General features: G+C 43.2%; 1 protein-coding gene across 1 annotated transcript in view; it reads left to right on the forward strand.

The window, feature by feature from the left end:
* Positions 1-27101, forward strand: part of LOC26535340 (angiopoietin-2) — a 193271-nt gene extending 166170 nt beyond the window's left edge. The window contains exon 7 of the mRNA XM_039371515.1: positions 26706-27101. Within this exon, the coding sequence (XP_039227449.1) occupies positions 26706-26897 (192 nt within the window). The 3' untranslated portion in view covers positions 26898-27101. The remainder of the gene's footprint in view (positions 1-26705) is intronic.
* The last annotated feature ends 298 nt before the right edge of the window (positions 27102-27399 follow it).

The following is a 27399-nucleotide window of genomic DNA, read 5'->3' on the forward strand; positions in this document are numbered from 1 at the left end:
GTGCAGAGTCAATATGGCGCAATCACCTCCTTACTCGAAAGAAGCCAAATACCAAGATCGGTGATAAGCTCAAGAGCTTACTTCTGGAAGGCAGTCTTTTATCACTTTTAACCTTTGTCAGCTCGGACAAGAAAATCTCTCTTTGAACGATGCGCACGACAGCGAATACGGCATAGTCCAGCTCCGGAATGCTTAGGGGACCAGTGCACCTATCTTCTTTCCTGATAGCATTGGTTTTGAATCGAAATATATATGCTATGATGAAAAAACGTTCCAGAAGCGATGACCTTGCGACTGCGTGGTGAACGCGAACTATGTCCACCTTTGCTTCTAGCGCGGCATCATTCATGTCGACCTGTCCGATTTCCGTCAAAGGCCAGCCATCTTGACTGGGTGAAAGCCACTCCGGGCCTCGCCACCACAATTCAAAGTCCTTCAGCTCACTCGGAGGCAGCCCTCTTGTCGCACAGTCCGCTGGAGTCTCGTTACTTCCGACATGTCTCCATTGAGATCGTGAGGAGTGATCCAGGATGAAGGCGACCCTGTTAGCGCCAACCTTTCCATCTATTGACGTTCCTGTGCAGCCAATGCAGAAGAATGGCGTCCAATAGCATCCGTCCAATAGAAAGTCTGGATGGAAAGGTCCTTTAGCCACTTAGCCGTGGTCAGCCATTGGACCGCCAGTCAACAGCGAGGTGTAGCACGTTCCGCCCTCATGCTCGTAGCTGCCTAAGATGTGGAAGCCCCGTCACAGAACGCGTGAAGCTGAGCTGAAACTATGGATCCTGGAGCATAATGAATCCACCGCTGTATGCTTTTATCACCGATCCTAAGAAAGCTGTCCCGAAATGCCACAATCCAAGGCCGTCAGAGTGCCGTCAGCATGCGTTTTCTTGGCCATGGTTACCTCCTTCAAATTTAACTTTCCTTTAGGTTATCGGAATCAAGCGGACAATACTCGTTTCGTTGCTGGACCATTTACCCAACTCCATGCGAGCGGAGTTTATATCACCCTCTTCCTGTATCCGTCTATCCTGCATCTCTTCTATCGTATGCCCTCCGGACAAAATGTCGTCCACATATATCTCGTTGATCAAAGCTTCTTCCGCCTTAGGAAATGAACGCCGTTCATCCTCTGCTAACTGTTGAATGACCCTGCTGGCTGTAAAGGGGGCAGAAGCCGTTCCGAATGTTAGCGTTGACAAAGCATAAACATTGATGCATCCATCCGCCGCCCGCCATAAAATCCGATTTAGTGCCATTTGATGAGATCTTAATAGAACCATGGCTGGATTTCGATAGGTTTTAAAGGGCAACCGCACTACGTGTGGCATGAAGCTCAGACTTGGCAGGCAGCTAGTAACTAAATTAAGAACATAGGCTGAATCAACTCCCAAAGGGAAATTTAGGTTAATAATACTACAGATTTCGAAATTACTGTGTACTTGCAACGACGACCGCCCCCGGGTCCCACCCCAAAAATTGATCCTCGGGTGGCTGACCGCTTCAGGAGCAGAGACTGAACGACGTGTTCCGTTACTATGGTTGCCTCAAATCCTTGATCGATGAGAGCATTTATGCCTTCTTGTAGGCCATTGACCGAATTTCGTACGGCAATACGATCAGTGTCGAGAAGCACATTCCTCGAAGGGACATTCGATGAAGTTGCTGAATGGCATCAGTAAGATGCGTGCGGATTTGGATCCTCCGTCGCCTGTGGGCTTTGCTGAGATAGGTTCTTTATCGCTGCACATGAACTAAGAGGCGTTGCTGAAGGCCGGATTAGATGCGGCTGTGGCCAACTCGACAATTGATTTTGAAATGCAACAGCGTGGGATAACGCTGCCCACATACTTGGCAGCTTTTATGGCTGGTGCATCATGACAGTGCATGCGATTTGCTCAAGCAATTAATGCATAATTATACCCGTTACTCGTAGAGTAAAAGGGTATACTAAATTCGTTGAAAAGTATGTAACAGGCAGAAGGAAGCGTTTCCGACCATATAAAGTATATATATTCTTAATCAGGATCAATAGCCGAGTCGATCTGGCCATGTCCGTCTGTCTGTCCGTCCGTATGAACGCTGAGATCTCAGGAACAACTAAAGCTAGAAAGTTGAGATTAAGCACACAGACTCCAGAGACGCAGCGCAAGTTTGTCGATTCGTGTTGCGACGCACACTCTAACGCCCACAAACCGCCCAAAACTGCCACGCCCACACTTTTGTAAAATGTTTTGAAATTTTTTTTTCATTTTTGTATTAGTCCTGTAAATTTCTATCTATTTGCCAAAAAACTTTTTGCCACGCCCACTCCAATGCCCACAAACCGCCAAAAACTGTCAGTGTTGAAGACTCTCATTCGCACTTCCACTAGCTGAGTAAAGGGTATCAGATAGTCGGGGAACTCGACTATAGCGTTCACTCTTCTTTTGAACTTCTCACTATATCTATCCTTCTGTAACAATCCAAGGCTATAAAGGTCGCGCAACGACGCAGGATATGGTCGCCGCCGCAGTGGAACCAGGCGCATTATGCACTCACACTCGTTTGCTCGGGTCGGTAGATCCTGGGCCATAATTAGAGTCGTTCAATAGCATCAATTATGACCAGCCAATCATTAAAGAATGATTCTAAATAGATAGGAACAGTGGCACCGCTTCCTTGATGGTGCTCCCAAGCGTCGTGAGTCTCCTCGAGCAACCTCGATGCTACGTAATGCGCCAACCAGTGCTGCGCTTTTCTGTCCAATGCTTGAACGCGGCGGAATGTAGCCAGGCAAACATTGACCGTTCTTAACATTGACCGCATTGACTCCGTATTTTCCTTTTGCAGCCTGGGCAACGCGTAAAAAGCGTGAATTTGGTGCCAATAAACGAGACAATGATTATTGTATCTTTTAATCATCAGTCCCCAAGCCACGGCGTAATTTGCCTCCGTGACGTGAGCTGTATTTGTTGGATGTCAATATCGCGCTCTCCTGGCAACGACTCTTTGAGAAAGTGCAACCGTTGCACATTGCTCAGATTATTGTTGTTGTGTATAAGGCTTGTGATAGCGTCATAGTAGCCTGGCCAGACCACACATTCACCCGAAAATTTGAGCACTAACATCTGTGGCATGTTTAGCCGCACTTCCGGATCGGCGCCCAGCCCGCTTGTGGGGTCGGTGGAGGATTCTCTGGTGGAAGTTTATCCAAGTCCTCTGCAATGGCCCAATAGGCGTCTATATAATGCTACTTGAAATTCGACCGGAAATTCTTTACGGCATAGTTAAATCCCGCGAACCCTTTCAGATTAACGATCTCGAAATCCGTCTCCTGATACGCGTTTCGTAGTTCTTCCACCTGTTCCAGACGCTTCTTTAAATAAATTCTCATTTTTTCTCGATTAGAAATCCTTCTTAAAATTCTGCAACGCCGATTTAAGGGCATGGTGCCGATTTGCCTGCAATTTAATTAAAGTCGGAGCCTGCTAGTCAGATTCTATTCTGATGAGTGTAAAACCGAACTTAGCGCCACTCACCACCGCAAATGATCACATAATAAGAAAAATTATGGTCCCGCACAAAACTTATCCACTTACTTCGTTTGTGCACCATATTCGACTTACAAGAAGCCGCCAAAAACAATTCGCCAAGCTGAAGAGGAAGAAACCAAATTCCAAAAACAGCAATTGCTGCGTTTATGTATCGCAGTTTTATTTTCAGGCAATTTGCAGAGCCGAATCGCGAACTTAACGCGGCCGCGATCTATCCTGATCTATTTACACACAAAACTTTTCGAATTTAAATTTCGTCGTGTGCAAATTCAGACTGATTTCCTATTTTTTCCTTCTCCCCGTTGTATGCACTACCCAGAAACTAGCGAGCGACCAGCTGATCGCCGCTCTCCCGCATATTGAGACCAGCAGCAAACTGAACACATTGTATAAAGTATATATATTCTTGATCAGAATTAATAGCCGAGTCGAACTGCCTATGTCTGTCTGTCCGTTTGTATGAAAGTCAAGATCTTAGGAACTATAAAGATTAGAAAGTTGAGATTAGACATGAAGAATATTTTGTTAACTGATTTTGCCATGTCCACTCCCACCCATAAACCCCCAAACTGCCACCCCCACACTTTTGGAAAATGTTTTGATATTTTTTTATTATCTTTGTTCCGCAGCTGTGACGTAGATTGACATTGGTAAATCTATGTGTCGCTCGTAAAATTAATGATGTGCTTTCATCGAGGTTCGAAATAGGATGAATGTTAATGGTTGACTTCCTTATAAGGTTAAAGGCTATCTGTTTCTAAATCAAAGGTGTTGTCAGCGTTTTAAATATATTGAAACGAACTCATTTTATTGGTCTGCTCGCTACAAGCAGATTACGAGTGTTAGTCCATCCAAATTTATATTCAACCTGATCACCCGGTTACCAGTAAGAACACTTAGCAATTCTCGTCTCCTTGCTCTTTATTTGACTCTCTATAACACTTTAATTCGATTCCCCGTGGTGGGTCCCTCGTGGAAGTGATCGCTATCCAGGTACTGCCGCGGCAGCCGCGGCAAAAAGGTGAAAGAAGCGTGACCGTTCCCAGATTCGGGTAAACAGGTGCTGGGCTTTCAGGGCTAACCCCTTGCTAGTCGCAACCTCCTGTCCCTTGCCCTGTCCCGGTCGGTCCCTAAACAGACGCCTATTTAGTTTCTACACACGCTCCGTGCAATCGGCCGGTGTGTTTCTGGGTTCACGACATTTGGGCTAGAGATTGCCGTGCGCGGACTCACGGTAGCTAACGGCTGCGTCATCCAGACAATCGCTGGGTGAAACAACACGTCAATCCCACGTCTCCCTTGACTGGTATACCCTTGATACCACACCAGCTCGGTTATTACGGACGATCCAGACAATCGCCTGGTTTAGGTACGGAGTCTCCGACACCGTCTCCCGGGTGTTTGCATTTGGGTCTTGGCTAGGATTGGACACCCCTGGGTGTGGTCTCGATTCGCGATGTAGCAAGGCGTCTCAACCTAGCCGCATAAATGCAAATGACAATTGCTGGAGGAGGGCCTGCCTATTGCCAGTTACCCAGCAAGTCAACGAATAATTGACAGTGCGAACCCGAGGAGGAACTGAACCGGTAGAAAAAAAGTTTGGAGAAAAGACGGTTTGATGGAGAGAACATGGAGAACGAGAGAGCGACGGCACCAACTAAAGCAGGACAGCAAAACAACAGTAAGCGTTGGACCGGGCCAACGGTAAAACCATGGACTCTGGATCCGGAGACTGAAGACAAGAAGGAAAAAACCGTTAGAGGAAGCATATATAAGTTAACTATAGTTAAAATAAAACAATATAAACAGCCAACGAATCAAAAAATCAATTTCAAACCAGATCTGCAGAACTCTGCTGGCTCTTTCCATTAATTTGGAAATCATTAAGCAACACAGGATGGGCAAATTAAAAAATGCTGATTTATCGGTGGTCTACAAGTCTTGTCAGGTACGCCCGCAGGACATCGTCTATTTTGTGGGCGTCGCAGGATCCCAAGTAGGAAGCGAACTGGACATCATCCGGACCATCAGGAGGAGTAGCCGCATCATTCAAATAATGTAAGCTAGTGATTAAGTTAAACAAACACACTAATCAAATCGAAAGATTTAAGTAAAAACAACCCAAAATAAAATTTCTTTTAAATTTAATTTAAAAGAAAACAATGACTATATAAAAAATCCTTCTAAAAAAAATATTAATACAAAATTTTCTACTATAACGAAATAAAAAGGCGCAAAGCGATAACTAATTAAACTCCACCACACAGTCTACAACTGAATAAATAAAGAAAATCTTTTCAACAAGTGGTATAACAAAACCCAAGCTTGCGAATCCTAAGCAACGGACCCTCTAAGGTAGAAGGGTAAAACCAGCTGCTGGTTTTCATTGCATTCTTTTCAATAACTTAGGTTTCAACGGCCGTCGGCTATCCGACGCACTTAGACCATTAGAGGTCCATTGTGATACCGTGTACGTTTTCCCCTTTTGCCCGTCGAGGTTGGTGTGAAGTTAGCAGTTTCCCCAGCCAGAGGCGCTGGTAAATTTTTGTATCCGATGTGGATCGGTGTCGGACAGGTCGGACGTGTCTATCAGGAATCTACTTCCCAATTGAGTAAGTCTTTTCGCTTGCAGTGCTGGACTGTGGCATAGTAGATGCTCTACCGTTTCTTCCATTTCTTCGTCCCTACAGCTACGGCAGAAATCATTATACGGGGCATTTAGTCTTCTGGCATGGGTGCCTAATAACCAATTCCCAGTGGTGACTCTCATAGCAGTGCTGAGGTTCGCTCTGGTCAATCTTAAATGTTTTGACGTTCTTTTTGAGCTTATTTTTGGCCATATTTGGCGTGTTAGGCAACAGTCTGTGGTGTTTTCCCATATTGTCTGTTTGTTACGGTTTAGGTTTTCCCTAAGTAGTAGCTTACAAGTGGCTAAAGGCATACTCATGCCCTCCATCTCTTGTATGAGTGGCGCGGTAGTGCCTTCTCGGGCTAGTTCATCTGCGATGCCGTTGCGTTTTATGTCCCTGTGTGGGGGTCGTGTGTGATGGTTTCACAGCTTTGGGGATAAAGACAATACGGTGCCACGATTGTGGTAAGTGTCCAAGAAGTAGGGACCTTTTAAAAATGTCAAGAAGCCAGTTTATGGCCATATTTTCCGCATGTTGGATTTGTGCGGTTATGATTTTGTCTGTACCTGCAGATTTGTATGGTTTAAAGCTGTGTATGGCCCAATGGAGGACCTATGCACAATTCGATACTTGCCAGTGTGGCGTTTGTTTGTTGGGGGTGAGAGCGTTTTGGCTGTTTCCTGGGAAGTGAGTGTCTAGAAGTATCTCCAGAGATTCCTTGCTCGTGCTGGTCTAGGAGCCATCTGCTCTTTTAAGGTAGCCTAGGGTTGTGGCCGATTTGGATAGGAATTTTCTAAGTCTGGCTGCTTTAGTTGTATTCTCAATTTCTGAGCAGAAGGAATACCACGAGGATTTGCTTTCCTGATGGCTTTTTTTGGAGTTTGCAAGGGCTCTCTTGTAGGGGGTCCACAGGGCCTCCACATTTCCTCAAATGGCCCTGTTAAAAAGGGTTCTGCAGTCTATTCGGAGGGGGTACAGTTCTGCTGACCACCAGGGAGGTTTTCTTTTTCTTTTGGGCTTGCTAGTGGGGCAGGCCCTTTTTAGTGCATAGTTGCATGTTTCTGTGAAAATTGAAACTAGTTCGTTTAGACTAGAAATTGTTTGGGGGTATGGAGGGGATTTTTTGGGATTTTTTCCCTTAAAATGTTTTTGTATTTTTGCCAGTCTGCTTTTCTTGGGTTTGTGAAAACTGCTGGTTTTGAGGGGTTGATTGTGAGGGTCGTTTCTATATACCTGTGGTCCGAGAAAGAGTGCTTATCTAGCACCCTTCAGTGAGTTACTGTCTCTAATAGTGCTTTAGAGACGAGAGCTAGGTCTATTACCTCTTTTCGGTTCATAATGATAAAGGTTATTACATATGCAGAGATTTGAACTAAAGTTAAAGTTAAAAAGAGTCTCACCGCGGTTGTTTGTGTCTATACTTTCCCATTGTGTATGGTGGGTGTTAGCATCACAGCTTATTAATAGGCCTATGTTTTGCTTTTCGCTGTCTTCTACCAGTCTCCTCATCCGGCGGTTCTTGCCTTTCGTAGGCCATGTACGATGACAGTACTCGGAACGGAGATGGCTGACTCTCCACGGTGGCTGCCGCGTTATCTGCATCGCTGTAATTATGGAGAAGAAAAATGCTAAGGTGCTTTTTGGCCAAAATGCAGGCCCTTACTTTACCTTCGCTGGGAGCTGTTAGAAGCTTATATTCCTTAGTCCCTAATCCTGAAACCTTTCCTCCCACTATCTAAGTTTCCTGGATCAGGACTATGTCGACACCATCTTCGGCCAGATGGAGTTGAAGAGCAGCGGAAGCTGCCTTACTGTGGTGGAGGTTTATCTGCAGAAGCCTCACGGACATCTGCTGTGTGCATCTTTACCACGGTTGTATCGGCTTCCTCTTTATCCGATGTGTCTAGGTCCGTCATTGGACCCATGTTCGCAAGGCTGCGGAGGATTGAGGCATCGGTCGAGTAGCCGTCCTCGATTTCCGCTGCCTCGATCTCGGAGGCAATCTCCTCGATCACTCCTCCACTGCCTTCCTGATCCTCCTTGGCGGAGTCCGATTTATAGACCTTTATGGGCACTGAACTTAACCCGAAGTTTAGCTCCCCGTGAGCGGCCTCAATGGGAGCTAGGGACTCCTTGTTTAGGATGAGGATGGCCTGGTTTGTTGACCCCTCCATTTCGTCGACTTTATACACCTCCCCCAGCTCCTTTACTGCGGCTTTGAACAGCTCCGCAGAGCGTTCATCGTCACAGGCGATCACCTTGACGCCGCCTTGGAACCATCCCACGTCTTTGCAGACAGAAGGGGAGCCAGATTCTTTGCCTAGAATTTCAAATCATTTTGTGGCTAGGTCCACCCACTTCCACTTGTTTCGTGGAATCCTGCCATTTGGGTCGTTTTTATCGACCAGAGAATGAGGTTTTTCGCGATCTCTGCAAAGGATCGCCCTGGCTGTACGCGTTGCCGCTATGCCGAGGGGTCGGAGGGAACGTCCACCTCTTAGGTGGAGGTCGCTTCTTGACCTCTGTGGGCTTGGGTGGTTTGGGAGCTTCCTTGCCGAAGTTTGGCAAAACGTATCTAGCCCATTCCACCTCTTTAACCATTCAGCCGAAGGAGCCGTTTTCGATCTCTCCTGGCTGCGTAGGATTGGACCTGCAGATCGTTTCTCTGCGTAGGTGTGTTTGCCTTTACCGGTTGCCACTGAGTGCTTGCCGTCTATGGCTGCGCCTGAAGGGGGTATCATGGCACAAGGCCTGGAGATGTTCCCATGGCGACGGCTTTGGGTGGCTTGCACTCAGTCGCCTCAGATTTGAGGCGGAGTTCACCCGAACCCGATCCTGTGGTGTTGGCCAGGCATGTGGCCCAATCGCCAACATCGCTGACTTCAAATTTGTACGGCCAGACACAGTCGTCACTGCCGTTTGAGTAGGTTTTTGGGAAATCCTGACTCCTTTTAATTTATTTTTATTGACTCCATGTGATTCCCACGAGTTGCGGAGAAAAGGAGGGTCCACCCGGGCGGAGATCCGCGACGCCCGGGTAAGGCTTCTTTGAACAGGGGGTCGCCAGGTATCCTGAGCTCTCCGTTTGAGAGTGAGCTATTTTGTGATCCGGGCCCTCAGTCAGGCTAACTCCCGGCACGGGTCGACCTTAGTCCTTGCCATCATCCTTTGGCAGGGACATAACCTTGCCAGGGGACCTGTATCCAGCCGTCCTCGCGTGGAGAGTATAGTCGCACTTCCGGGTGTATGGACAATTACGTTATTCTAGCAAGCTTAAAACTACACGTTATTCCCCTTCTCCATCACCCGACTGACGGCCTTTTAATAACTTAAATCGCAAAAAAGTTTCAACAAATCTTACCATTGAACAAAATATTTAAAAGAAACAAATTTTTAATACAAATTCCTTTTCGCACTAAACTTTCATAATAACTTTAAGTCAAATATAAACCAATAATCCGAAAACACCCTCTAATTTTAAACAAATTTATACACTAAATCAAACTTCAATTTTATCGATAAACGTATTAGTTTAAGTGAAATCAAAACTAAACTGAACTATACTAAATTCCCTAACATCGACAAATTCCCTGACAAGTTTCACTCGTATGGCTAATCAAAATAACCTTATCAGGCCACCCGTTCTCTTAGAGCATAGAACAGCAGCTAATCGAAGAAAAAAACGCCATAGGCAAAGACAAGAATTATTTCAACAAAATAGACACACGGAGCAAGTACAATTACAAACTATCACTTATCAAGTTTTAGCCTTTTACCACAGTTCCGAGCAAATTTAGCTTATCATGATAAGATTCCTGACATAGTAAAAAGTCTTCGCGAATTTTCCGGCAATCCGTCCGAATTCAGTTCGTGGAAGAAGGGCATTGATCGAATACTAAAAACGTATAGGTAGGTACCCCAAAATATTTTTTAATTTTAGATACAATTAGGAATAAAATTACCGGTAACGCAGACACAGCCCTCGAATCATACAATGTCCCCCTTAATTGGAATGCTATTTCCAAATGTCTTACACTACACTACGCCGACAAGAGAGATTTGGGTACACTTGAATATCAAATGACAATAATAACCCAAGCTGCAAATCAAACTGTTAAAAAATTCCACTAAGCAGTATACAAACATTTATACCTGATTTCAAATAAAATTGGCTGCATGGAATAATGCGCCGAATCAGAAGAACTTATGACCAAGCTGCATAGGGATAAAGCACTAGGCACCTTTGTTCGAGGACTTCGTGGAGATTTGCCACGACTTCTGGGCATCAAAAAGCCCACTGACCTACCTTCAGCCCTCCATTTGTGCTTTAAATTAGAAAATAAAGAATATCGAACTAATCACGCGAAGATTAAAGGAACAGACTATTGCACATAGAAATCTACCACCAAAGCCTACTACAGTTCCACCACATCTTCATCAAAACCAAAATTTCCAACAAAGACCAATTGCCATTGCCTGCCAAGCCACAACCAAATCCAGAACCTATGGACATTGACAAAAGTATTCAAACAAGACAAATAAATTATGTGAATAGGACCCCTCAGATAGAAGCAGTAAAAAGACCACCAACACTAAATACAACACAAAACGACGCTAACAAAAGGCAAAAAATTTTAACATTCAAACAAGCACAGACGAACAAACAGACACTGACTATTCTAATAGCACACTTTACGAATAGGAACAGTTAATTGCAAGCCAGGATGATAAACAAGACCAAGATAAAAGTTTGTCAGACTATACTGAACGTGTTGAGGAAAAAGACCAAGAATATTAACACGACTACACTTATCTAATTTTTTTAGAGTAACCGACTCCTCATTACAATATTTCCAATGCAAAGTGAGGAGTGGCCAAGTGCTTAACATATTAACAGACACCGGTTCAAATAGAAATTATATCCAGCCCAAATTCGTCCCAAATCCATTTCAAACAGTCTTTGTAGGAGGCAACTTTAAAATAACCCATTAGAAGATGGCAAACTTATTCAACGACCCAAACAGTATAGTTAAATTTGCTTACTACCTACACTATAGACATTTGACGCTATACTGGGAAGCGACAGCCTAAAAGAATTAGGTGCTGTAATCGACATCAAAAGCAAACTAATGTTATTAAAAATTGGGACACTCATATCCCAATACAAGAAAAGAAATTTGAATCCGTGAACGTAATAATCCCAAGAACAGAACACAGAATCTAAAAAACAAACTCAAGCCAACGTTTAAAAAAAAATCTTAGCCTTTTTGCTGAGCCCAACTAAAAACTGACCTACACCACTATAGTCAAAGCAGAAATCCGCACAGACACAGGTACTCCGGTTTATTCGAAAGTTTGACCCGTTCCCATTTGCTTTAAAAGACGAAGTCAACAAACGAATCAATGAACTTTTAGAAAATGAAATAATTCGTCCGTCCTGTTCCCCCTACAATTCACCAGTGCGGATTGTACCAAAAAAAATAGACGCCTCAAATATAAAAAAATGTAGAATGGTAATTGAGTACCGAAAATTAAATACCGTTACAATAGCAGACAAATACCCCATACCAGATATCAACAACACAGTATTAGCACAACTAGGCAATAACAAATTGTATTCCGTCCTTGACCTCAAGAGTGGATTTCACCAAATACAGTTTAAAGAGAGCGACATAGAAAAAACAGCATTTTCCATAAATAACGAAAAATATTAATTTACTAGAATACACTTTGGACTAAAAAACTCACCCTCTATATTCCAACGCGCCCTCGACGATATCCTTAGAGAACACATAGGTAAAATCTGTTACATTTACATTGACGACATAATAGTTTTTAGCCAGGACGAAGAAACACACTGTAAAAATCTTGACTTTATTTTTGATTCTTTAAATGGAGCTAATATAAAATGTCAACTAGATAAATGCGAATAAAAAGAAAGTAGAGTTTCTGGGATTTTTTATATCCCATAAAGGAATAGAAACAAATCCAACAAAAGTAGCAGCAGTAGCCAACCAAAAACAGTTAAAGAACTAAGAGCATTTCTTGGATTACCGAGTTACTATAAGTTAACAATTAACAATATATTGCTTCGTAGCAACTAAGTAGCTTTGTATAAACAATGCTGACGCGCCAGAATTGGGTTCAGCGCTCCGCGCAAAGAACGCCTGGCAGCGGAAAGCTGACACTTCCTGTCGGGAGTGTTGCTTCACGCTGCAAGAAATGCTGAGTCGGCTTGCCGACTTGTGGTGGCGCGATGCATTGCTCGAGGGTAAACTTAGTTTTCAATATTGTCTTCTACTCAGTTCAAATCTTGTGTCGAAATAAACCACAACTTGCTCCGGCTTACTGCCGTTAAACACAATTGTTCTTATTTACAATCAAATCGCTATCGCCACAAGGCTAGTGATAATAACTAAGGGGGCGAAGTCAAGCCCTCCAACATAATCTCCGTAAACAGTGTCTAAGACGAACCTCAGCTAAAGAAGGAAGATCTCTGGACCCACCGGAACTTATATAATTGGCGCCCAACCAACAATCTGAACCCACCAATCTAATTTAACACACTTTGTCAGGCGACAAACAGGGTAGTTAAGTTAGAGGACCATGTAAGTTTTACAAGTGACTTCATTGAAGCAATCAAGAAATTTACTAGTGAAAAAAGTTGTGTATCTGGCCACGTAATAGTTGTGCGTTGTGGATTTAATCGCAAAAGCATTGCATATTTTCGGCAGAGTAAATTTTTGTTGCATACCTTATTAAAAAATAAGTGTTGCATACCTTTTAGAGGAACCAAAAATTTTTTTATTTGCATACCCAGTTTTAATAAAATACATTGCATACCCTCTTTTAGTAAAAAATATTGCATACTTTGACGAAACAAATTTTCGTTGCATACCCAATAAAAGATTATTATATTGCATACCTTTTCCTGTCATACATAATAAGCCGATCGTTTGTGCTCGGCGAAAATACATATTTGTGTTGTGTCAACCAACCAATGAGTTGGGCAGGTACTTATAGAGACATAAAGGTTGAATACGATAGTGAGGACGGTTGGGAGGAGGAACAAGCAAGCCCGTTAGTAGATCAGCCGTTAGCTAGCCCCCCTATAAACAGCACCATGGACCCAGCTCAGATCCAAGCATTTATCGACAATGCCGTCAGACAGGCATTGGCACAACAACAGACCCAGTTTCAATCACAAATAAACACCTTAGCTGCGCGGGTACAGAGTTTGCAGGTGGAAGCACCGCAAATCATCACGTACGAGAAGGTTACTGTGAATCCTGAGGTTAGGTGTGACTTACCATTAGACATAATCAAGTCTGTGCCAGAGTTCTCTGGCACCCAAGACGAGTATGTGGCCTGGAGACAGGCGGCCGTATACGCTTATGACCTATTCAAGCCTTATAATGGCAGTAGCGCGCATTACCAAGCTGTAGTTATCTTACGAAACAAAATTAGAGGCGCAGCTGGGGCCTTGCTCGTGTCTCACAACACTGTACTGAATTTCGATGCCATTTTGGCCAGGTTAGACTGCACGTATTCAGATAAGACATCCCTACGCCTACTGAGGCAGGGATTGGAGATGGTCAGGCAAGGGGACCTGCCATTGATGCAGTACTATGACGAAGTCGAGAAGAAGTTGACGCTCGTCACCAATAAGATTGTGATGACACACGAACAAGAGGGCGCTGACTTGCTCAACGCGGAGGTTAGAGCCGATGCCCTCCATGCTTTCACCTCGGGCCTCAAAAAGTCCCTTAGAGCTGTGGTTTTCCCGGCTCAACCTAAAGACTTGCCATCTGCCCTGGCTCTGGCCAGAGAAGCAGAAGCAAGCATTGAAAGGAGCATGTTCGCAACTTCCTACGCCAAGGCCGTAGAGGAACGTGCGCAGACGTCTGGAAACGGCAAGGGCCGCTTCCAGGGTAGACAGGGAAAAGACAACAAAGAGGAACAAGGCCAGGACAGAAACCCACACTTTGTCAGACGACAAAAGGGTAATGGTAATGGTCAGACCAACAATGACAACCAGGCGCAAGCACCTCAACCTATGGAGGTCGACTCGTGCTCCAATTTCAGGCAGCGCACTGAATATAATATGAATAAACCCAATGAGTCCAATGCCTCTAAGAGGAGAAATTCTTCGGACCGTTTCACAGGGCCGAGACGTCAACGCCTGAACAACATGGTCCAAGAGACCCCCAAAACCAATGACTCGAAGACAAAAGACCCCAAGCTGGAGTATGAGAAGGCAGCAAAGGCTGCCGTTAAGGAAATTGATAGTGACAATGGGTACGCTCCAAGCGATGACTCATTGAATTTTTTAGGGGGCGCTCCCGGTTGCCGTTCATCGAACGACGGTTGGCTGGGAGGACTTTAAAGATGTTAATTGACACCGGCGCGGCAAAAAATTACATTAAGCCCGTAAAGGAGCTAAAAAATGTAAGGCCGGTCGCCAGTCCGTTCTCGGTGAGCTCTATACATGGCTCCACCGAAATCAAACAAAAGTGCTTTATGAAGGTCTTCAAGCACAACGCTCCATTCTTCCTATTGAATTCCATTAACTCGTTCGACGCTATTATAGGCTTAGACCTGTTAACACAGGCCGGAGTCAAGTTGAACCTAGCTGAGGAGTCTTTAGAGTATCAGGGCATTTGTGAAAAACTTCATTTTTTCAGCTGCCCTAGTGTGAACTTCACGGATGTGAATGACATTGTGGTGCCTACCTCCATTAAAAAGGAGTTCAAGGACACAATTCTGAGAAGGAAAAAGGCCTTCTCTACTTCACACGAAGCTCTTCCTTTCAACACCGCTGTCACTGCCACAATTCGGACAGTAGACAACGAACCGGTGTACTCGAGAACCTACCCAAACCTCATGGGTGTTTCTGACTTCGTGAATATCGAAGTCAAACAATTGCTTAAAGATGGCATTATCAGGCCATCAAGGTCTCCATATAACAGCCCGACGTGGGTTGTTGACAAAAAGGGCACTGACGCGTTCGGTAACCCGAACAAGAGGTTGGTAATAGACTTCAGGAAGCTCAATGAGCGCACTATCCCGGACCGTTACCCTATGCCTAGCATTCCCATGATTCTAGCGAATCTGGGAAAGGCAAAATTCTTCACTACCCTTGATCTTAAATCAGGGTATCACCAAATTTACCTCGCGGAACATGACCGTGAGAAGACGTCGTTCTCGGTAAACGGCGGCAAATACGAGTTTTGTCGTCTACCGTTCGGCTTGAGGAATGCAAGCAGCATTTTTCAAAGAGCCTTAGACGATGTACTAAGAGAACAAATTGGGAAAATATGTTACGTCTATGTAGATGACGTAATAATTTTCTCAGAAAATGAGGCCGACCATGTCCGCCACATCGATACGGTGTTAAAATGCCTAATCGATGCCAACATGAGAGTAAGCCAGGAGAAAACTAAATTCTTTAAAGAGAGTGTAGAATACCTCGGCTTTATTGTCAGTAAGGACGGAACTAAATCCGATCCGGAGAAGGTGAAGGCCATTCAGGAGTACCCTGAACCAGATAGCGTTTACAAGGTTAGGTCCTTCCTTGGTTTAGCCAGCTACTACAGAGTCTTCATCAAAGACTTTGCTGCCATAGCCCGCCCGATCACAGATATCCTAAAAGGGGAAAATGGTTCGGTGAGCAAACACATGTCTAAAAAAATTCCTGTTGAGTTTAATGAAACTCAACGCAACGCGTTCCAAAGGCTGCGAAACATACTAGCATCCGAGGATGTTATACTCAAATACCCCGACTTTAAAAAGCCTTTTGACCTTACTACAGATGCTTCGGCAAGTGGTATCGGTGCAGTCCTATCCCAGGAGGGCAGGCCAATCACCATGATATCGCGTACCCTTAAACAGCCCGAGCAGAACTACGCCACAAACGAAAGGGAATTGCTGGCGATTGTATGGGCCCTAGGTAAGTTGCAGAACTTCCTGTATGGCTCTAGGGAAATTAATATATTTACCGACCATCAACCCCTCACTTTCGCTGTTGCCGACAGGAACACGAATGCCAAGATAAAGAGGTGGAAATCTTACATAGACCAGCACAATGCCAAGGTTTTCTACAAACCTGGCAAAGAAAATTTCGTGGCAGACGCCCTCTCTAGGCAGAATTTGAATGCCTTACAAAACGAACCCCAATAAGACGCTGCGACCATTCACAGTGAGCTCTCCCTGACCTACACGGTCGAGACCACGGACAAACCGTTAAATTGCTTCAGGAACCAGATCATTCTGGAGGCAGCACGTTTTCCGCTCAAACGGAACCTGGTGCTCTTTCGAAGCAAATCTCGCCACTTGATCAGCTTTACTGATAAAAGTTGGCTATTAAAAACACTTAAGGAGGTGGTAAATCCTGACGTCGTGAACGCTATTCACTGCGACTTGCCCACTCTGGCAAACTTCCAACACGACCTCATTTCCCACTTTCCAGCCACCCAATTTCGTCACTGTAAGAATGTCGTGTTAGACATAACCGACAAAAACGAACAGATCGAAATCGTCACTGCTGAGCACAACCGTGCTCACAGAGCCGCGCAGGAAAACATTAAACAAGTCCTTCGGGATTATTACTTTCCTAAAATGGGCAGTTTAGCTAAAGAAGTAGTAGCTAATTGTAGGGTTTGCACCCAAGCAAAGTATGACAGGCACCCGAAAAAGCAAGAGCTTGGGGAAACGCCCATACCCAGCTATACAGGTGAGATGGTGCATATTGACATATTCTCAACCGACAGGAAGCTATTCCTGACGTGTGTTGACAAATTTTCTAAATTTGCAATAGTGCAACCAGTGGTGTCTAGAACAATAGTGGACATCACAGCACCCCTGTTGCAGATCATTAACCTGTTCCCCAATATCAAAACGGTCTATTGTGACAATGAGCCCGCATTCAACTCGGAAACTGTCACCTCAATGCTCAAGAACAGCTTCGGCATTGACATAGTAAATGCGCCCCCACTCCACAGCTCGTCCAATGGCCAAGTTGAACGGTTCCACAGCACATTGGCAGAAATCGCCAGGTGCCTGAAGTTGGACAAAAAAACGAATGACACAGTAGAACTAATCTTGAGGGCAACGATAGAATATAACAAAACCGTGCACTCAGTTACTCGTGAGAGACCAATTGAGGTGGTTCACCCAGGGGCCCACGAGCGCTGCCTAGAAATCAAGGCAAGATTAGTAAAGGCTCAGCAAGACAGCATCGGAAGATGCAACCCATCCCGGCAAAACCGCGTGTTTGAGGTGGGAGAACACGTGTTTGTAAAAAACAACAAGAGGTTAGGAAATAAGCTAACTCCACTATGCACCGAGCAAAAAGTGCAGGCAGACCTGGGAACGTCTGTTCTTATTAAGGGGAGGGTGGTCCACAAGGACAACCTCAAGTAGGCATCCCCTCTACAGTTAGGTAGTAAGTTATGTTAAGGAAAACCCGAGCACTGTAGTATCACCTTGTCTTTAATTTCCAGGTTCACCCTCATGATGTTCATGTCCTTGGTAGTAGCGAATGCTCGGATCACCGACTTTTCGCATGCCAACTACATTCCTGTGTTAGATGGGGATGTGCTGGTGTTTGAACAGCGTGACCTCTTGAAACATTCGAGTAACCTTTCCGAGTACGCTAGTATGATAGATGAAACGCAGAAACTGTCTGAGTCCTTTCCCCATTCACATATGCGTAAGTTGCTAGAGGTCGATACTGACCATCTTAGAACCTTGTTGTCCGTTCTCAAAGTCCACCATAGGATCGCTAGGAGTCTAGATTTCTTAGGTACAGCCTTAAAGGTGGTGGCGGGCACTCCCGATGTCACGGACCTCTTAAAGATTAAGATCACAGAGGCCCAACTAGTAGAGTCTAATTCCAGGCAGATAGCTATAAACTCCGAAACCCAGAAACAGATAAATAAGTTAACTGACACCATCAATAAGGTGATCACTGCCCGTAAAGGCGACTTGGTTGACACTCCGCACTTATATGAAGCACTACTGGCAAGAAATAGGATGCTGTCTACAGAAATTCAAAATTTAATTCTCACTATTACTTTGGCCAAATCAAACATTATAAATCCCACAATTCTTGATCATGCCGACTTGAAGTCTCTTGTAGAACAGGATACCCCAATTGTCAGCTTAATAGAAGCATCTAAGATCAGAGTCCTCCAGTCCGAGAATAGCATTCATATTTTAATTGCCTACCCTAGAGTCAAGTTCAGTTGCAAGAAAGTCGCCGTCTACCCTGTATCTCACCAACACACCATCTTGCGCCTCGACGAGGACACTCTGGCCGAATGCGAACATGACACCTTTGCGGTCACCGGATGCACAGATACCACACACTACACGTTCTGCGAGCGGTCTCGGCGCGAAACTTGCGTGCGCTCACTCCATGCTGGAAACGCTGCTCAATGCCACACTCAACCCAGCCACTTGCGAGAAGTAAACCCCGTAGATGACGGCGTTGTGATTATCAACGAAGCCGCGGCTCACGTTAGCACTGATGGCAGCCCCGAAACACTGATAGAGGGAACCTACCTGGTAACCTTCGAGCGAACGGCAACCATCAACGGCTCAGAATTCGTAAATCTACGGAAAACACTAAGCAAGCAGCCAGGCATTGTGCGTTCACCACTACTTAGCATCGTTGGCCACGACCCTGTGCTCAGCATCCCTCTGCTACACCGGATGAGTAACGACAACCTACATTCCATCCAAAACCTTATGGATGATATGGAATCTGAAGGCTCGCCTAGACTCTGGTTCGTGGCTGGTGTGGTCCTAAACTTCGGCTTGATTGGCTCTCTCGCCCTTTATCTGGCATTAAGGAGAAGACGAGCCTCCAGGGAGATACAGCGCACCATCGACACTTTCAATATGACCGAGGACGGCCATAAACTTGAGGGGGGAGTAGTTAACAATTAACAATATATTGCTTCGTAGCAACTAAGTAGCTTTGTATAAACAATGCTGACGCGCCAGAATTGGGTTCAGCGCTCCGCGCAAAGAACGCCCGGGCCCGGGCGTCTGTCTTTGATTCCAGTCTCCTATCCTTACGAAACTGCTCTGTTAAGGCGTACCATCTCTTTGCTTTCTTCGGGATTTAATAAGCGGTAAGTTCTACTGCTGGTCTACCGTTGACTCTGGTGATAGCTAGACGGGAAAACGGTTGCCTTGACTCCTTCTCATTTCTTCCTTTCCTACTTTTTCGACCTTTCTTGTATGTAGCAGTACTCTGGTTCGCTCGTGGCATGGTTACGTTGGCTCTGGCTTTGACCTGACGCTGAAAGGTTGCGGTCCTGTCGCTTCACTATCTCAACGGTGATGATCCCACCTTTCCCCGTTGTTGGGGACTGTTGACTCTTGCGGTGGCAAGATGGATAAACAGCCGTTGTGTCTCTTCCTTATTCCTTAGTCCCACGTGGCCTGACGCTGAAACGGGTGTCTCCATCTCAACGTTGGTGACCTTATTTTTCCCCAGTGGTGGAGGCTGTTGACTTTGGCGGTGGCCAGACGAAAAAACGGTCGTCATCTGAAATATAGCTGGTATTACAAATGGCTGTAATAAAATTAAAAGAAGGTACTAATACTAACGCTCGGAAATAAAAGCGCGTATTTAGCAAAATGGCATGCCAAAGAGATCCGGGTACTGATGCCAGTACAAAAACACTTCTGTTGGTAGTCCTAGTTTTATTCAAATAGAATATTCAGAAAATTACATTTTCTAAGATTACCCACCGAATAATAGGTACAGCAGATCAGAAACAGCCAAACTGAAGAGATAGTAATTGGTCGCAGTGTGCATTGCCGAGTGGCGAATAAATATACCACAAAATATAATTGTTATCTGAAAAAGGTTTACGCAAACAGAATGACGGCTTTACAAGACCAAGCATTTTCCAGTTAAGAAGCTTAAATTGAAGCAAGCTAATTTCTGTCCCGATAAATAAACATCCATGTGTATTTAGCCAAGTTATGTACTTGTAAACCCAATTTTTAAACACATTAAAACAAGTTTAATAAGGTGTATTAAAGTTTGAATATAACATCCCCGGGAATGCTTGTGGGATACAGTATTCCAGTTTACTCCGTTGACTCCAATTTTGGTCTAATGCTAGAACGTTTGACTGAATCCGTCCATTCTCGGGTAGTGTTGGCTCTACTGCTTACTCTACCTGTTTCCTGCCATCGGATCCGCATCCTTATTCTCGCTATCAACCTCCACCTGATCCTGTTGCTAAAGGTCGCTGATGTGTACGGTGCATTCCTTTCTATCCTTCGGTGGCGGATCTTTCAGATCACTAGCGATATGAAATCCACAATTTGGTACGGCGCATCGAGCCTCAGAGACACTTTGTCCCACACCAAGTCACCAATCCTTGGCTTCCATTGCCTTCCTCGCAGGATGTAGTGTCTGGCCTGGTCTTAGGCCACTCTCTCCAGGTTTCTCTGCGCTATTTATCATTGTCTCTTCAGGGCGGTTCGCTCTCTCCGTCGAATTCTCCTGCGGGGTGTTTGGCGCCGTAAGCTGTTGCTTTATTCCCATGTAATTAAGGAACTTCTTGAACTCCTGACTTATAAACTGAACGCCGTTGTCTGTGATCCCCACATTCGGGACTCCAAACCTCGCGACTATGCGTTCCCTAAACGCTTTCTGCAACGTTTCCGCCGTGGCTGTTCGCAAATGTACCAACTGAGTCATATTGTTTCCATGCCATGACCTTGGCATTGGTCCGACGAAGTCAGCTGAATGGGCTGCCGTGGGGTCTTCCGGGACTTGCGTAATTTTTCCCGCTGCCTGCCGCTAATTTGGTTTGAACCTTGCGCAGTCCTGGAATTCCCGCACGTACGCCCTTTCGTTTCTCTGCATTCCTGTCTAGTAGTACCGGGCTGGCAGTCGAGCTTGGCTCTGCCCACATGCCCGGCTGCGGGGAAGTCGTGGTTTTCTCGCAGGACGGTTTCACTTAATTGACACGGAACGCACAGCTTCCAGGTTACCACATCTTCATTCCTTGTTCTATGCGGAACCTGCCTAAGAAGGGTGTTGCATCCATACATAGTCTAGGAACTTCTGAGGATGTGCTTTTTTTTCTCTCGCAATTCTTTGATCCAGCTGCACTCAGCTTTGGCCTCTGTCTCCTGCGTTCTTCGTAATGTCTCTGATGTCATGGCCTCTGGTAGTGACTGCCAGAGCTCGAATACCACCACGTTCAACTGACCCTTTCTGTACGCAATCTCAAAAGCATATTGATGTATCCCTAATGCCCATCCTTTTACAAAGGGCTTTCTATGTTGTTTAGCCACGTGTCATGTGATCCGGCATTACCTTAAAGTGGTACCCAAACAGGTATGGATTTAATTTCCTAGACGCCTAGCACGCCTTCTCTGTTGTTGAGTAGTTTTTCTCAAATGCGCTAATGGTCCGGCTAGAGTACGAAATAACTTTCTCGCCCTCTTCTGTATCCTGTTCGAGAATTGTTCATAACATTCTCCCAAGATACGAACCGCTTAACGGTAACGAGCTTAACAATCCGATAAGCTTGACATATAAAGCTAAGTAGAACTTAAAAGTTTGCTCGGCAGAAAGAATACATTTGAAAATTAGTTCATAACTGACCTCTGGTGAAAACTTATCAAATAAAGATTATAAAAGAAAAAAATATTTTTTTTTTCATTAAATCAATCACCAAAAAAATTTATTATATATTCTTGGTCAGGATCAATAGCCGAGGTGATATGGCCATTTCCGTCTGGCCGTCTGTCCGTCCGTATTAACGCTGAGATTTCAGGAACTACAAAAGCGAGAGAGTTGAGATTAAGCATATAGACTCCAAAGACATAGACGCAGAGCAAGTTTGTTGATTCATGTTGCCATGCCCACTCAAACGCCCACAAACCACGCCCACACTTTTGAAAAATGTTTTGATATTTTTTCAGTTTTGTATTAGTCTTGTAAATTTCTATCAATTTGCCAAAAAACTTTTTGCCGCGCCCACTTTAACGCTCACAACCCCCAAAAACTGTCAGTGTTGAAAACTCTCCTTCGCACTTCCACTAGCTGAGTAACGGGTATCAGATAGTCGGGAAACTCGACTATAGCGTTCTCTCTTGTTTTATTATAATTTCCTATAATTTTGTTCATGATCATTTGATGTTCTGCTTGAAAGCTTAGTAGTACCGTTGGAAGGTTGCAGGAGCATTTTTTAAGCCAAATGGCATGCGGATGTACTCATAGTGACCATGTTTGGTCGAAAACTCCGTTTGTACTAAAAATACTGGCATTTTTCTAATTTGCTTAGTATTTCGCCCATGTTAGGAATCGGAAATTTATCATTTATTGAATGAATGAATGAATTGTCTTTCGTTAATTATTGTTATTGTAATGTCTCTGATGTCATGGCCTCTGGTAGTGACTACCAGAGCTCGAATACCACCACGTTCAACTGACCCTTTCTGTACGCAATCTCAAAAGCATATTGATGTATCCCTAATGCCCATCCTTTTACAAAGGGCTTTCTATGTTGTTTAGCCACGTGTCATGTGATCCGGCATTACCTTAAAGTGGTACCCAAACAGGTATGGATTTAATTTCCTAGACGCCTAGCACGCCTTCTCTGTTGTTGAGTAGTTTTTCTCAAATGCGCTAATGGTCCGGCTAGAGTACGAAATAACTTTCTCGCCCTCTTCTGTATCCTGTTCGAGAATTGTTCATAACATTCTCCCAAGATACGAACCGCTTAACGGTAACGAGCTTAACAATCCGATAAGCTTGACATATAAAGCTAAGTAGAACTTAAAAGTTTGCTGGGCAGAAAGAATACATTTGAAAATTAGTTCATAACTGACCTCTGGTGAAAACTTATCAAATAAAGATTATAAAAGAAAAAAATATTTTTTTTTTCATTAAATCAATCACCAAAAAAATTTATTATATATTCTTGGTCAGGATCAATAGCCGAGGTGATATGGCCATTTCCGTCTGGCCGTCTGTCCGTCCGTATTAACGCTGAGATTTCAGGAACTACAAAAGCGAGAGAGTTGAGATTAAGCATATAGACTCCAAAGACATAGACGCAGAGCAAGTTTGTTGATTCATGTTGCCATGCCCACTCAAACGCCCACAAACCACGCCCACACTTTTGAAAAATGTTTTGATATTTTTTCATTTTTGTATTAGTCTTGTAAATTTCTATCAATTTGCCATAAAACTTTTTGCCGCGCCCACTTTAACGCTCACAAACCGTCAAAAACTGTCAGTGTTGAAAACTCTCCTTCACACTTCCACTAGCTGAGTAACGGGTATCAGATAGTCGGGAAACTCGACTATACCGTTCTCTCTTGTTTTTCTATAATTTCCTATAATTTTGTTCATGATCATTTGATGTTCTGCTTGAAAGCTTAGTAGTACCGTTGGAAGGTTGCAGGAGCATTTTTTAAGCCAAATAGCATGCGGATGTACTCATAGTGACAATGTTTGGTCGAAAACTCCGTTTGTACTAAAAATACTGGCATTTTTCTAATTTGCTTAGTATTTCGTCCATGTTAGGAATCGGAAATTTATCATTTATTGAATGAATGAATGAATTGTCTTTCGTTAATTATTGTTTCCATCCGAGAAGTCTTAGTTGACTTCGGATGTTTTTGAAATTGGGTCTTCGTATAGACCTTCATGTTGGGCGGTTTGTCTTAATTTTTGAACGAGCTGAGATTTGATGGGTCTCCGGAGAATTGTGGTACTTGGCGTATTTGCCGAAGTAATTGAGACAGATTTTCCGCTGTTAACGCCATTTTAGTTTTATTTATAAGTTAGTTTCTGTTCTTGCTCACAGACTGCTTCAGTATGTCGAGACTTATGTACTAAGTGAACTGCATTTTTTAACTTTTTGTTGTTTTATACAATAGTAGCGGTCGCACTATTGATTTTAGTGGGCTACTGTTTTCGTTCACAGACTACTACAGTATGTCGAGACTTATGTCTTAAGTGAACTGCACTGTGCGCCTTTTAATTGTATTACACCTTAGTGGAGGTCTCACTTCACGAAATTAGGTCTTTAAATTACCTCAGATCGCATAGGTTCATGTGCGGATACCGATTTTAGTCACTTTAAACGAACCGAATTGCGGCCAATTCGCGGGTACAATGAGAAAAGGTTACTTGGTCGTACAAGTTTTCTCTTTTGGCTAGATTGTCAAAGGATAACGAGTACACTAGAACTTTTTTTCAGTATCCCACCGACTGCGCCAATAATCTTTTTTGGTGATTGATTTAATGAAAAAAAAATATTATCCTTTTATAATCTTTTTTTGATAAGTTTCCACCAGAGGCCAGTTATGAACAGTTATGAAATGTATTCTTTCGGCCCAGCAAACCTTTTACAGAGGATCAGCATAAGCCTTTTAGGTTCTACTTAGCTTTATATGTCAAGCTTATCGGATTGTTAAGCTCGTTACCGTTAAGCGGTTCGTATCTTGGGATAATGTTATTTCTGATTCTTTTGAAGAGTGGAGCTTTCCAAAAGATCGGCTTTAGCTTTTTAATATGAAAAGTGAATATGTCACTAAGTTTTACGTAGCTTTATATGTCAAGCTTATCGGATCGTTAAGCTCGTTACCGTTAAGCGGTTCGTATCTTGGGAGAATGTTATTTATGAGTCTTTTGAAGAGTGAAGCTTTCCAAAAGATCGGCTTTAGCTTTTTAATATGAAGAGTGAATATGTCACTAAGTTCTACGTAGCTTTATATGTCAAGCTTATAGGATCGCTAAGTATCTTGGGAGAATGTTATTTATGAGTCTTTTGAAGAGTGAAGCTTTCTAAAAGATCGGCTTTAGTTTTTTAATATGAAGAGTGAATATGTCACTATGCGGAGGTGGTCATAAGTATTTACACATCGAGCTTTTTTTTTTCAATTGAAAAACGTATATTATATTACGAACAACGGGTATAAAAATCGATTTACCTGAAATTCACGGGCAATCCATGACTACGAAATATACCTTAACCTGATATATTACAGACGCCAGAAATACTAAACAGACCGTTAGACATTTACACTTTTAATAACAGCCATAATTCACGCAGGAATTCTCCATACCTGATGGGAAATGTGTCATGTTTAAGAAATTATTCTGCCAATTCGAAACACCCAGGGAAGTTTTCCTTAACTAGGTGGCCGAGTTCACCGTAATATCTGTAAAGATTTCTTCCCCAGTACAACATTATACCGATAACCCTTTCCGTACGAAAAATATGAGGAACAATATTACCTCCAGATTAAAGAAAAAATATATAAGAAAAGTAAAAGATTTTGTTACCACAAACGAAACGAGCAACATCTTATTATAAAAGTACTGGACGAAAACCAAGTCTTTGAAATAGTCGAATCAAGAACAGCAATTACGACTACTAAACACATTATAAACTAAGACGAGTAATAGGAGATGACTAACATGCTACACGAACTAATAAGCAATCCGGCAGACCAATAATAGGTTACGGACTTTAAAACGGAATTCTTAAAAAAAAACAAGAGAGAACGCTATAGTCGAGTTTCCCGACTATCTGATACCCGTTACTCAGCTAGTGGAAGTGCAAAGTAGACTCTTCAACACTGACACTTTTTGGGGGTTTGTGGGCGTTAGAGTGGGCGTGGCAAAATTTTTTCTTGCAAGTCGATAGAAATTTACAAGACTGATACAAAAGTCAAAAAATATCAAAACATTTTTCAAAAGTGTGGGCAGCTTTGGGCGGTTTGTGGGCATTAGAAGGGGCGTGGCAAACAAATTTTTTGGCATAGCGATAGAAATTTACAAGACTAATACAAAACTGAAAAAATATCAAACCTTTTTAAATAAGTGTGGTCGACGAACAGGGAGACCGACATGGACAGATCGACTCTGCTATTGATCCTGATCAAGAATATATATACTTTTTACGGTCGGAAACGCTTCCATCTAAATACTTTTACACGAATCTTTTTTAATCTACGAGTAACGGGTAGGATAACATCAGGCTACGAGGAATACAATATTTTGTCCATTAAAACTAGTTCCTTTAACTAAGCACTTATAACTTAAAAGAAAATCCTAATTTTTCAATAATTAAGTACGTTTGCGAAGCCCCTTTTACTTTAAAAGCCTGCAGTGACTCCTCAATCTCCATGAGGACAAAACTGCATCTTGCTAGTGGAAATCATAAGACAAAAAATAATTTATAGTCCAATGAAATCAGTAATGGAAAGCATAGACCATAATCTACTACACCTTTAAAGAATCATATTCTTTGGGGCAAATGCTTTATCGACAATCGTTGACAAGAATCTTACGTGTTTCGAGCCCACCAAAAAGGCCAACATAAATCTGTTTGTATCATCATTTACCCGTTTTATGTTCTTAGTTCTCCTTTAGAGTGATTACATACAGTTCGAATTCGCATAAGTAAAATAAAAAAACAAAGAAACTGAGTTCAATATTTTATTATTCGAAAATAACACAATTTATTTAACTTTCTAGGGTGGCTGGTGGTGGAAGTCCTGTGGACGGGGTCTAAATGGTCTTTATCTTCATGATCCCCAAGATCTAACTGCGCGGCAAGGAATAGTATGGTTTCGTTGGAGAGGTTGGGACTACACATTAAAAAAGTCCAAAATGATGATTCGGCCTAAGATATCACCACAACCGACACTATCTGGAACGTCTTTATAGAGAGGTTACGAACTAAATAACCATTTCTTGTAAAAATTGTTCACATTTTATTATTTAGATGTTTTAATTATGAATTAGATTAGTTATTAAATAAAACTTTTTTATTTAATATATATAAAAAAGAAAGAAATTATATAAAATGTAATAAATAAATGACTAAGAATAAATTATAAGGCTTTGTCGATTTACAAAGAGACTTTAAAAGCATTCGACTATTCGGTGAATACAATCAAGGCGTACCTTACAAACTACTAACTAAACAAACTCCATAGAGTTGGTAGAAGAAGGTTTCTTGGGCTATGGGTTATTGACCGCTCGATGTCTGCGTTGGGGGTTGTCGGTGAGACGTAGGAAAAGTACGCGTTGTTGCGTTGAATTGAGAGCCGGCGTTTGTCTTGCTTACGCTGACACTGAGCGCGAGTGTCGTTCTGACTCATAGTTTTATTATTTAAGATAACGAATCACTATATCTATTTAAGCGATCTTGCATCGCATAGAGCGT

Source organism: Drosophila yakuba, chromosome 2L (genome assembly GCF_016746365.2).
Source record: "Drosophila yakuba strain Tai18E2 chromosome 2L, Prin_Dyak_Tai18E2_2.1, whole genome shotgun sequence".
Lineage (NCBI taxonomy): Eukaryota > Metazoa > Arthropoda > Insecta > Diptera > Drosophilidae > Drosophila > Drosophila yakuba.